This window comes from Larus michahellis, chromosome Z (assembly GCF_964199755.1).
Source record: "Larus michahellis chromosome Z, bLarMic1.1, whole genome shotgun sequence".
Classification (NCBI taxonomy): Eukaryota; Metazoa; Chordata; class Aves; order Charadriiformes; family Laridae; genus Larus; species Larus michahellis.
Window position 1 is genome coordinate 27,852,664 of NC_133930.1, and position 12,454 is coordinate 27,865,117.

Sequence of the window (12,454 nt, forward strand, 5' to 3'; positions counted from 1 at the left end):
GCTACCTCCTGTTGCACCCACAACGACCAATGCTGGAAAAGCACCTGACAGCCAGAAGATGCGCTGATTCAGTGCCTCAGCGTCAAAGAAGAACACCTACTCTCAGCAGAGGATGCCCTTCCCTGGGGCTCTCTACAGGAAGGACATAGCTGGAACTTCTCTCCTCACAGGAGTATAAAGATATGGAAGTTAGGTACCTGGGGAACCAAGTAAGCAGAATTTATCCCCATCATCTACATTTTCAGATAAAATTAAGAGCAGTAAAGGATTAAATGCCATAAACAAGCACAAAGCCACCCAGTTACTGAAGATTTGTGGTATTTCCACAACCATGGAACTACCTGGCCCTGATGCTAATCTGAGAAATTCAGTGTTTATTCTGAACATCTGATTCATCTTTCTTTTTCTTTTTTACTCACAGTAATGTCACAAAAATATAAAATGTTTGGAAAAAAACATTCTCTTTCAATAAACTCACATTATAGCATCAGACCACCCCAGCTTTCTCCACTGTGACTCTGCCTCTCAAGCCACTCTGAACCCACCAGCCAGTATGGGCACATCATTCATTCATCCTGAACTCTCATGATGCAGGAAAGGTACCACACCTTGACATTTCTGAATTCTGTATGCTTTGGCCTCAGCAATACGTCTATCCTCATCAGATTCACTCATTTTTCCTTCTTCTTCTTCCTCTGGACAACTTCAAAGAGGAAAGACAAACAAAGGTGAATAAAGCAAAATCTGCATAGCATATATTCATCTTCAGTACAGTGTTGCGTTCATAATAAACAGAACACCACATCAGCATCAACTTTTGCTACAATCCAGAAGAACGCCATTTGTCTGCTTCTTTAAAAAGCAGTAACTGGACACAAACCAGACTGAAGGAATCCTTTTAATTCTGGTAAGGCTGCACTGTGCAGCAAATGGGTGGCTGGCCCTCATGCAGGTTTGCTGTTCTAAGGATAACCATGTGCCCCATGAGGAGCAATGATTTCCCTGCCATTCTGAAGGAGCTGGCACCAAGATAAGAGGCACGATTGGGGATTTCCCCAAAACAGTTCTTTGGACACCTGCAGGAGTCTGGAAAGCATCCAGTGCCAAAGGCAAAGGTGAGGGAAGCTTACAATGGCTAGTAAGGGCACCTGATGGGGAGCAGAAAGGGTCTGCTGGTTCAGTATGACACCAGAAGTAACATGGGAAGTCTGGCAGAGGTGATGGTGAGGGTCTGGGAATCCTGAGCTTAGAGGAAAATGCAACCTCACAGGATGGATGCAGTGCAATGCAGAACAGAGAGCACGTGGCCACGAATATCCCACCAACTTCCCATCTGCTTTGGACTGCCAGGATGAGAACAAAAGCTTTTTTTTTTCCTCTACCTTTCCACTGCATCTTGAATATGCCTCATCCAGTTGTTACGCTCCTCTATGGAGCTGGTATGAACCTCATACATCTCAGGCCCTGCCGATGAAGCGCTAATCAGAAACATTCCCCTTTCTTCATTGGCTACTTCTCTTACAATGAGCCTCTGAAGTGAGATGACTGAAGGCTTCTGGTCCTGGGGGAAACAGCCACAGCACATACAAATAATAAATTATTCTCTTATAAAACATCACACTTTTAGAAGAGCATAATTAATTATTTCAATTAATTGGATTAATTCTAGTCCTGGTATAGTCAGACTATGTATATTCTCACCAGGTTTAAGAGTTTTGAGTATTCAGACATCTTTTTAAACTATTTTTAAAAATACATTATAGTATTTATGTACAAGGAAAGGATTGGGTATGTGCTAAAAAGTAAATCCCAGAGATTCAATGATACTGAGGCACAGTATCCATATCATGTTTGTATTTATATAGTTTGGGAACTTTTCTCCATGACCTTTCATACATTTTATGCATGCTTACTACTACATTTGCAGTTGAAATTATTATTCTGTTTTGTTTTACAGAACCTGAAGTTAAAAAAGGTTATTTTAGATAATTGAAAGAGCCTGCTCTACTTCCTGCCTTCATAATCAGATAAGTCCTGACACTAAAAATATCATTCTGTTATTTTCATCCTTCTTATTTAGTTTTTGAAAATAAACGTCATTTTCCATATACTGGCATACTACTGTTCTGAATACACTACGAGGATTTTAGAAAAAAAACCAAACACATTATGTGGGCATAACCTAGAAAAGGACCTAATTTTCAAGAAATGCACAAATAAAAGTGCAATGTGTATATTCAAACACCTGATAATATACTTACCACAGCTGCAAAGATGTATTTTTGGTCCTTTTCTTGTAAGAACAGTAGCATATCAGTTAGAAGCACCGCTAAGATGTCTTAAAATGAGAAAAGGAAAATAATGTTTTTTAAATAAAACTATTGTAATTATCATTAACTTCCTCTTTTATTGTTAAAAAGATATGCAGCTGACTACTTTGTATGTGAACTTGTCTTCTTACCCAGATATACAGTGAATTACACACAAACCATGGCAGCTTCTGGAACGACTCTTCTAGCAATTAGTGCGATATTCTCAATACCATTACCTCAGAAATTTGTGTTTGCAATACAGTATAATAAAGTATTTTCATTCTTAAACCAAGCAATCTTCACATGTTATTTGCAAATAAAGAGTTAAAGGACTTTACTGCTCAGATGGAATACCTTTGAAGCGACCAGTCGCTGTCTTCCAGTACACTAAACCATCATGAAGAAGAATCCTCTCTTTCCTCATCAAGTCTTGCTTCCTAAAGACACGGCCATTTTTCAACTTTGTAAATGTTTTGTTTTCAGTTCTGCTGAGAATTTTAAATAGCTTTCGCTTTTTCTCATATTCATTCACTTTCAAATCTACTGCTGCAATCACATCCTTAATTAGACAAAGGGCTTTGCATAGGTCTTTATGTTCTTCTGTTCCTTCTGTATGAAGCAAAAAATAAACAACATTATAGTAGCCAGCATATTCAAGAGAAGATATCATTCCTTACTTTCTGGGATCAATCAACATGATGCAAAGCTTAAGTTGATAAACATGTCATTTTAATCTGAATCTGGCAATCAATTTACTAGAAATATTAGAGGCATCTACCTTTGCTTGACTTGCCTATTAAAAGATGGCAGGTAACCTCAGATTTATTCATTAGCCAAAACAACACATTGAATAGTTTCTGACATATTTATGAGCTCTTAGCATTTAAGAAGTTTTACTGGATAAGTAAATCATATAGTATATTACTCTACTGGCTAAGTAAAAAAGAAAAAAACCCTTGAAAACACAAAGGGTTTGCATTTGGATATGCAACTTTCTACAATGCTCATTTATTGCCCATGTGGGTGGCAATATCTGCAAGTTATTAGTATTTCTAAAATGCTCTACAAAATTCCAGATGTCATTCAAGCTTTGTTTGAAAAACTGGATAGCAATTTACGAAATGTTTGCCTAAACCCTGCTTACAAGAGACTCCACCAGAATTAATTTCATAGAAGGTGCAGATGCATGCCTGAATTAGTTCCCATCATCTAGTCGAGATCTTTTCCTAAAACAGGTATGCTTTTCTGAACTTCTATGGTTTACCCAGCTGGAACATTCGAAATCGTCACAGCCCAGCCTTGACAAAGACTACATACACCACGCACCCTGCTTAGGTGACATCTGCCTGAACAGTAGATACCTTCATTGCCCTGGTTCTCTACAGAGCAAGTGAATTTCATCTTTTGTTAAATTGCAGCAGTGTATATTCCTTATGTTAGAAACGTGCTAGGATCCCAGATGTGAAGCAACGCTTCAGCTTTTATTCACCTTTTGTGTATTGCAATATCCGTTCAACCAGAACAGGGTATTTGGTGATTCTCTGGGTGACGAGCAAAATGCACTCCGGGATTCCTCGGCGTCGTGCCAACAGGCTACTATTTTTCAGCTGCACAGAAACACATATATACCTTAAGTAATAAATGCATATTAAACCACCAAGTGACTAATAGGAAATATGACCTAAATGCATTAGAATAAGCTAAAACAAAATGCTGGATTATCTGAACCATCCCCAAGGAACAGCTGCTGCCCTGAGGGGTGAGGTGTACTATAACAGGAAGATGTGTGTAATATACACTGGATGCCAAAGCTTTCTAAAATTTGAAAGAAAAATGTAATCTATCAGCTTACTGATAATTTTTTATTAGCTATATTAGAATATAATTTCAATCCTAAATCTAAGTAAAAGCTACATAACTTTTTCCCGAGCATTTTGTCAATAGGGATCACATTTCCATGTAAACTTACTTTAATAAAATTCTGGAACTTCTTGTTTTGTTGCAGCACTTTGAATAGATTAACAGCTTCTTTCTGATGGCTGCAAAACTCTCCATATATTTTTTTCATTTTAGTTGCATTTTCCTCTGAAAACTGAAGAAATTAGTGAGTGAGTTGTTAACATCGTACCTAACAGGAAAGCGTACACCTTTAATTAATGTATTTTGTACAAATACGGAACTTTTATGCTACCTGTTTCTCAGGTTCTCTGAATGTCACTAACAGGTCCTGTCACTACAGAATGAAAATGGGCTAGCTGTTTTTAGGAGCAAGAGGGGGTATGTAGACTGGAGAGAGCAGAAGCGACCTCCACTACAGTCTTGCCAATAACAGCTAGAACAATTATTATAACAGTGTTTCCTTCACCTCTTTGCAAACACAATGTCTTTGAGGCTTATTTGCATTTGTCTGATCTCCACACCACATCTAGGCAAGATAACAGTTCAGCTTCTTTATTTCAGTGGAGTGAAAACTGACTGACTGAAGGTGAAAAGCCACACTCTCCTGAATGTACGGAACTGCGAGTGTGACCAGAAAGCAGTCAGTTTGCTCTTCTACAGCCACCATAAAAACACTCTGACCACCTCCTCTCTAGTGAGCAGCAACTCAAGAAGCACCGTGCCGGACGGCTACAAGAAATGAACGGGTGGTTTCTTTTCCATCATCAGTCAATTCTTCACAGCTCTGCTCAGCTGTTGTGAATCTATTGCTTCCATTTTTTGTAGTCCATGGTATTCTGCACAGCCTTCTACTGTGAACAGGACTAAGTTCATCACTTTCCTTGTCACTTGTACCATATAGGTAGAAATTCATCCCACATTCAACAGTTACCTATCAGTAATGATTCCCTGTCATTGCTGTTTTACCCTGCAGTAACCTGGAAGGGAGAGTCTTTGAAATTTATGAGGCAACCATAGCCATCTTCTTGCCCACAACAGTTTTAAATTGTTTAATTTGGGAACCTTGGTCATAAAGGATTAACAGAGTTGATGCCCCTACCTGCTGCACAAGGATATCTCCAATTCTGTTGATGACGAAATTACGTTCGCTCCCTGCCCCACATGATTCCTGCCGTCTCTCCTTCATTCTGCAGAAGAATTGCTTGTGCATCTCCAGTAACGCATCTAAGCAGGGGAATATTCTATCCACTGTGCAGTGGTCCAGCTGCAGTTCTTCCTTCATACCTTTCCTGAATATTTCAGACATGATGAAGAGGGTATGGATGTGATGCACTTCTGTTTGTATCAGCTCTGCAATATAAAAGAAAACACCATAGTATATAGTAATAACTGGAACATTCTGCACCCCTTCTAAGATAGACTTTAGCAACATTCAAATATACAGTCATAATCATTTTTTCTGTGTGAACCTCAAACCTAATAGATTATGTCAGCAGGAAGACTTAATTTATCTGGCTCTGTCACAGTTCTCTCACCTGCACCCCACTGAACAAACGGGCATTGCAACTGCTTGAGCTGGGGATTGGATGTGGTCCCTTCCAACCTCAACTGTTCTGTGAACGAGGCAGACATATCTCTGGTAGTCACTACTCTCCATTTTCTTAGCTCTAGGACACATTGTACTCTGTGATAAAAATGTTCTTTGAACCTTCTTATTATTCTGAGTTGAAACACTCATTCTTCTGGACATAAAACATGTAGGTTCCCTCTCTATTTTCTAGGTCAAACCATGTTCAAGCCTACAGAAAGCTTTGAAATACTGACCGAAAATGACATCTTGCCTCTTGATGACATCCTTCTCTTGCTTGCTGCAGAACACTGGATCCACAACAAGAGACCAGGACTCTGCTTCAAACTCTTGTGCATCTGTGCAAAGATCGCTCCACTGAGAAAAATCCACATCATCTATGACAAAACATGTATCTCATTAGCACCAGGCATATGAACAGTAACAGAAGTCCCTTTGCAGATGCAGATCTATTCATATAGTAAGGGGAACACAGGACAGGGATGAACTTTAGACAAGGCTTCTGCAAACATTGGCAGTGGCTTTACAACAGAGAAGCTTGCCAGATGTCAGTATCATTACCAAAGTGTTGAAATGCAAATGTGACGGCAGGGGAGGAGAATAAAAATAACCGCCCTTCTTTCCTCAGATTAAATCCATTTTATCCTTTTTTGCTTGAAGAAACCTTTTAAAATGTAAAAATAAAACCCAACATTTTCAAAAGGGTATGTCCAGTGAGAGATACCTGCACCATCCTTTGTGAACGAATGCCCTTCAGCATTGAAATTCAGTCTCACACCTAGCTACAGAAAAAGCCTATTCCTATTCACTTCACAAGGATATGTAGACGTTTTAGGAGGGCAGTTCCCCAGTGGGAGGTAAGATTTTGGGGCTCCTGAGGAAATACAAGTGATGTAGGTTTATGTTTTGCAATGTACACTGCCAATGGAGATGATTAGATGAGTGCAGAAGAAAAGTATGTTGCTGTTCTAGTTCTGCAAGGATGCCAAACACATTTAGCCCTGTTTTTTTAAAATGGTAACACCATACAAAAATATTCTGAAAGTTATCAAAGAGTTAGTTATGAGGAAGAAAGGAAAAGTTGTATTTTAAGATTAATGGGTCTGATTGTATCATATTAATGAGGGACACAATTGTAATTATCGAAAATAGGTGCTCTTCTTTTAGCAGATGAAGTGGCTTCCTGTATCAACTAAGGAGTTTTTATATTTTGTACTTTCCAATACTGATTATAAAATGCAACATCTGTGCAATATTCTCACCTTCCATCATAAAAGAATCCATTGAAGAAAAGGTCCCTAATGCTTGTAGCATCTCTTCGGATCGTGACTTGGACCTCCAGGTACTAGTCTCAGAGTCTTGTTCAGAAAATGGCATAGATCTTCTACAGAAAAAAAAGTATCCCACATTTATTTAATGGCTTCAGTTTTCCTAGAAATGCTGAATGATGTATTTAGCATAGTCCCTCAGCAGCTGCTCTCTACCTTTCAAAACTGGCACTGGGAACACTTTTGGACAAGAAGTGGGACTGTTGTGAGGCTTCCCTCCTTCCACCACACAGGCTGACAGGCAAAGGGGTAGAGGGATACACAGGGACAAGCACCGCCTGTGAAATATCACCAGGCAGGAGATCTGCAAGGCAAAGCACAACACAGCATTTTGACAAAAAATATAGAGTATATCATCAACAGCACATTGGTATTGAGAAATGCTATCTGATGTTCATAGTGACCTATACTAGGTATCAAGAATGTCCATTTGCCATGGTACAAGACTGTGATGCTGTCCCACAGAACACAAAGACAAGCCTGTGGGCAAACTGGAATAGCTCTGGCATGGATATTATTGAGAAGAAAACAATCTCAAACCATACACGCTCTAACGTTGCAACCTGAACATAACAGGGCGAAAAAGCACAGGACAGAACTGACTACTTTTGAAACACACAAATGATGTAGGAAAATTTGTGTTGTCAATCCCATGATTTTTAACCAAGGCTTAACTTAGAAGTGCTAGGTTTACACCTCCTAACTTACTTGCTGCACCAGCTTGGGGTTTGTTTTTAGTATGGTATCTCTTCTGGGATTTCTGAAAAAAAGAATAATTTTATGAAATTGCAATGAAATCATAGTTGATAACATACTGCATAGTCAAGTCAGTAACTCACTCCCATATATCATCACGCAAAAGGGCTTCAAGAAAGTGGTCCTGATTTCTGCCAGTAACTAATAAATTCAAGTTTATTAGTTATTACTAGATGATAATATTCAAATTAGAATGATACTATTTGTACTACAATACAAAACTGAATCTGTTTATTTGAAACCGAGTCACTGAGATACAGCGTTCTACTTTCTCTATAAGGATATTGCCTGAGAAGGCTGCAAGAAAAGGAGTTCACAGTCAGGGCTTTATATTCAAAAAAGCTCAAAGCATTTGTGGCAGGGTGCTACCTGAGGAAGCCTGGGTATCAGAGGCAGAATTGACCCATCTTCCAAAGCAGACTTTTACAAAACCTGTAGCAAACGCCTGCTGTGCTTAGGTGTGCATTTCATTTGAGGTGGGTCAGTGAACATTTTCTGCACCTCATTCTTGTTGAGATGAGTCAGGGGTGGTAGAGGCTCTTGTCTCCTTTTGACAAATAACCCACCAGCCTCAGTAATTAAAACTGCTGGTTCAGCTGTCCTAATGCCCTAAAGTTGCCCAGAAATTTGTGCAAAGTTATGACGTGACAGCTATAACAGAAATGAATAAAAATACCTGATTTATGTCCGGTTTAAGACCTGTTTACACTGAAAAGTCTGTATGGAAACATGTTCTTCCTCCAAGCCACCATGATGCAAAACCCAGCTACACCAGAAAGATATGCTCCACTACTTGAAAAATGACTTGTATCACCGCAGCATACTTCTCTGCAAGTCCAACTTTATTCCATGAGGGCAGAATCCTTACACAGCTGGTTTTGAAAATGTCGTCTTTGTTGTGATAACCTCACCATGTGCATATTGGTACTTAGAAGGCAGCAGTATCCACCTCCATCAACTCTAGCACTGATTTCACCCTGTCTGCAATGGCAGCTGAACACCGGGAGGGACTGTCCAAATTGTTACCTAGAAGTCAGTTTGTGTGAGGGTGAGGAGAGGGACTAGGTCACCTCCCAAAGTCCCTTCCATCTCTACTTTCCATTATTCGAAACATACGGGATCCCCCCTTTTATACAAGGGGGTATCTGTGGCTTTGAGGAGCCCTTCTTTTTAATCCCTTTTGCATGCCTCCAGGCACACCATTTCACAATTTGAGCTTGCAACTCTTCAAAAAAATAAATACCTCTTTAAACTCATTTTTGCCCCTCTTCTAAAAATTGTTGTTCAAGCACAGTGCTTGTTCTGTTGCTCACATCAGACATTTTGACACCCTTGCAGACCTCTGCATACAGACACTGGGTCTGGGCAGCGCGCGTGTACTTTCTTTTTTACTTCAGGGTGTTTCCAGACCCCTAGGAAAACAGATATTCTTCAGTATGAGCGGTGCGGTATAGGAGGTTACCTTAGTGCACACAGGAGCAGACTCCTTGCAGTTCTTATGCACAATCACACTGCAATCTGAAAGAGAAGGCACGTTTCAAAGCCTGGCACTGAACAGGGTCCCCAGATGGCAGAAAATGTTACTCTGAAGCTTCACCTTCTTCCCTCCTCCAGGCCCACTTGCTAAAGTAGCTCTGAAGATGCTCTGATGTTACAGCCCCTGGCTAGGAAGAAGTATTTGCCTAACGTGCTGGGGCTAGGAGATGGCTGTGGTCCCTCCTGAATCTGTCACCTGCCGTCCTTCCTCCCTCTCCCTTGCCAACCTCAGCTCGTTAGATAAAGGAGGTACATCCAAACCGAGGTGAGGTCTCTCTTTGAAACAACACACTGAACTGGGATCTCAAAGGAGGATTTAGAGCACTGTAAGTTCACATGCGAAAGCCAGCAACTACTTACGCGAGCACTGCAGTGATTCCTTTGCTAGGAGGGCCTTTTCACAAGCCATGCATGGGATAACTCCTGAGAAGGTCCCATTTGTAAAATTGTGCCTGATCAGTTTCTCTTTATCTTTGGTATCTTTACTTTTTGTCTGCATCCCCAACAGCAGAGGCAGGCGGAAAAAAAAAAAAGAAAAAAAAAGGACATTAGAAAAGAAGATAAAGCGATTCAATCTTAAAAACACTAAAACATTCTCTTTTAAGAGCAAATTATTCTAAAACATTTATTCCCTGTCCCAGAAGACTTGTAACAGTATACTGTATTATTACATCCAACATTGTTGAAATCCTAAAATGACACAGGCATGGCTTTCCCTGGCAGCTAAGCCAGGAAGCACTATCAAGGAAGACTGGTAGAAGCTCATTTATAAAGGTGCAAAAAGGGGAGGACCAGAAAATAAAATTTAGGAAGTGTTATTGACTCGCTGCACGCACAAACAAATATCAATGCCTACACCTCTCTGAGGCATACATGCAAACTCGTGCCTCTGCAGTTAAAGCTTCAGTTACATAAATTTAGACAACTTGTCTTTAGATTTTAAAGGACATTAGAAATAACCCATTTTTAATGAGTGTTAATGAATTTAATAAACTCTGCCTATTTTTACTGTAGTCCTGTTGGTGTGAGTATACATTTCTCTGAGCAGCCCTGGTAGTTATTCTTTAGAAGACCGTACAGACACAGGGTAATGTATGGCTGCTACACCAGACATACACGTTCGCAGCCAGTTCTGCCGCTCTTGAAGATATCCCCTCAGCCAACCAACTTCACATCCATGCATGTTAGGATATCCTAGGGCACAGGAGGGCATACTAGCAAGCCTGCAAAACTGCCAAAAGGCCAGCGGGAAAGATCCTGTAGGCCAAATCCATCTCTCAAGCTGCTAATTGACGCCATTAATCTAAATTTCAGATGCCTCAAAATTAAACCACAAATGTTCTAATCTACATTCCACAGTATGTAAGTTTGACTGTGCAGGCGTTGAGTCTGCAACTCTTTAACAGTAAGCAGTGATTACTCATGCAAGAAGTCCCATCAGCTTCAAATAAGGCAAATTCAACAGGTTATGTGCCAACATAGAAGTTACAGACTCAATTACTTACTGAGAATAATTGCAAGAACAGACCCATACCTCTTAATTTTATTTAGCAAAGAAAATTATTTCTTAAAGGCAATTTATATATTTAAACCTTAGCTAAACTGTTAAATGAGATTATTAATAACATCAAAAAAAACTGCAAGGGAAATACTTGATAATGTTCAGCTATAGCTGTTGTTTAAAAGGAAAACTGTTTTTTAATATGAAGGTCATTTCAGAGTATCCTGAATATGTTTTAAAAGTAAAAAATAAAGACAAAAGTTTCTTCCTATTACTTATGTGGTTTTGTAATAAACAACTTCTCTTTACATAAAAATTTAGATTCTCATCTATAATTCATTTAATTACAGTGACATAATTATACATAATAACATCATAGAATTGTCTAGGTCTAGTCCAACCATCAAATATAGAAATAAATCCCAAATTACCTTGCATTTATTCCGTGTGCTGGTCATTCTGTTCATCAGAAAGCTGAAAGTCCGACCCACTTTGCATTTTTCAGATTCATTTGCTGAGGCTATAATATATGTTTTCCCGAGTTCCTTCTCAATCCTAAAACAGAGACGAGAGGAAAAACCTCATTCCACTGGGAACAGTTACAGAATCATAGAACGGTTTGGGCTGGAAGCGACCTTACAGATCATCTAGTACCAACCCTGCTGCCATGGGCAGGGACACCTCCCACTAGACCAGGCTGCTCAAAGCCCCATCCAGCCTGGCCTTGAACACTTCCAGGGATGGGGCATCCACAGCTTCTCTGGGCAACCTGTGCCAGTGCCTCACCACCCTCACAGTAAAGAATTTCTTCCTAATGTCTAATCTAAATCTCCTTTCTTTCAGCTTGAAACCGTTACCCCTTAAACAGTTCCTTAAAACAGAGCATAATCTGGATGGTGCTTGTTTCACCTAATGTTTACAATTACAGGTTTTATTGTGGGTTTAGCTGGCATTATTAAAAAGAGTGCAGCCCCTCTTTATAAGGAGTAACGTTAGCCTGTGGAGTGCTCTGAATGTGTTACAAGCTTGTTTGGTTACAAGATCATAGTTGGTATCAAAAGCTTGCTTTTATTACAGTGGTTTGGGTGTTCTGACAGTGGACAGGAGCTCCTATAGGGAGTAGCGGCACATCCCCACTATGCAGTGGGACATGCAGGAGGTGCGTGGTGAGAACAGGACAGGGAGAGCCGGGCTGAGCTCCGCACAGGGTTTAAGCGTGGGCTGATGGATCCCCTGGGCAGGGACCGCTGCCCTAAATCGCTGCCCCAAAACCCGTCTGCGAGGGGTGCCAAGGCCTCTTCCCGGCTCTGCTCCCTAGATGGCATTCGTGCACAGACCTGCTCCCGCCATGTGTTGCCGTACCTTTTCTCACAGGACTCCTCGGTCAGGCTGTACGCTTGCTCTGCAAGACAAACAGTTATGGGTCACTCAGATTGCAAGGCTGTCAGGTTTACTTGAAACATGCCACCTCCACCAGGCCATAACCTTGTCATTAAGGGCTTGCAATGTCATTTGAAAATTAGGAAAGCAAAAA

At 40.3% G+C, this 12,454-nt stretch overlaps 1 protein-coding gene across 4 annotated transcripts in view; it reads right to left on the reverse strand.

The window, feature by feature from the left end:
• Positions 1-12,454, reverse strand: part of ARHGEF28 (Rho guanine nucleotide exchange factor 28) — a 159,047-nt gene that overhangs the window by 29,178 nt on the left and 117,415 nt on the right. For all 4 annotated transcript variants that reach the window (XM_074570225.1, XM_074570227.1, XM_074570226.1 and 1 more), the window contains exons 14-28: positions 12,283-12,322; positions 11,352-11,475; positions 9,780-9,912; positions 9,346-9,401; positions 7,836-7,887; positions 7,284-7,431; positions 7,062-7,183; positions 6,036-6,176; positions 5,311-5,561; positions 4,282-4,404; positions 3,802-3,919; positions 2,667-2,921; positions 2,262-2,338; positions 1,383-1,561; positions 609-703 (exon numbers count right to left, since the gene is read on the reverse strand). In XM_074570225.1, the coding sequence (XP_074426326.1) occupies positions 609-703; positions 1,383-1,561; positions 2,262-2,338; positions 2,667-2,921; positions 3,802-3,919; positions 4,282-4,404; positions 5,311-5,561; positions 6,036-6,176; positions 7,062-7,183; positions 7,284-7,431; positions 7,836-7,887; positions 9,346-9,401; positions 9,780-9,912; positions 11,352-11,475; positions 12,283-12,322 (1,914 nt within the window). The remainder of the gene's footprint in view (positions 1-608; positions 704-1,382; positions 1,562-2,261; positions 2,339-2,666; positions 2,922-3,801; positions 3,920-4,281; positions 4,405-5,310; positions 5,562-6,035; positions 6,177-7,061; positions 7,184-7,283; positions 7,432-7,835; positions 7,888-9,345; positions 9,402-9,779; positions 9,913-11,351; positions 11,476-12,282; positions 12,323-12,454) is intronic.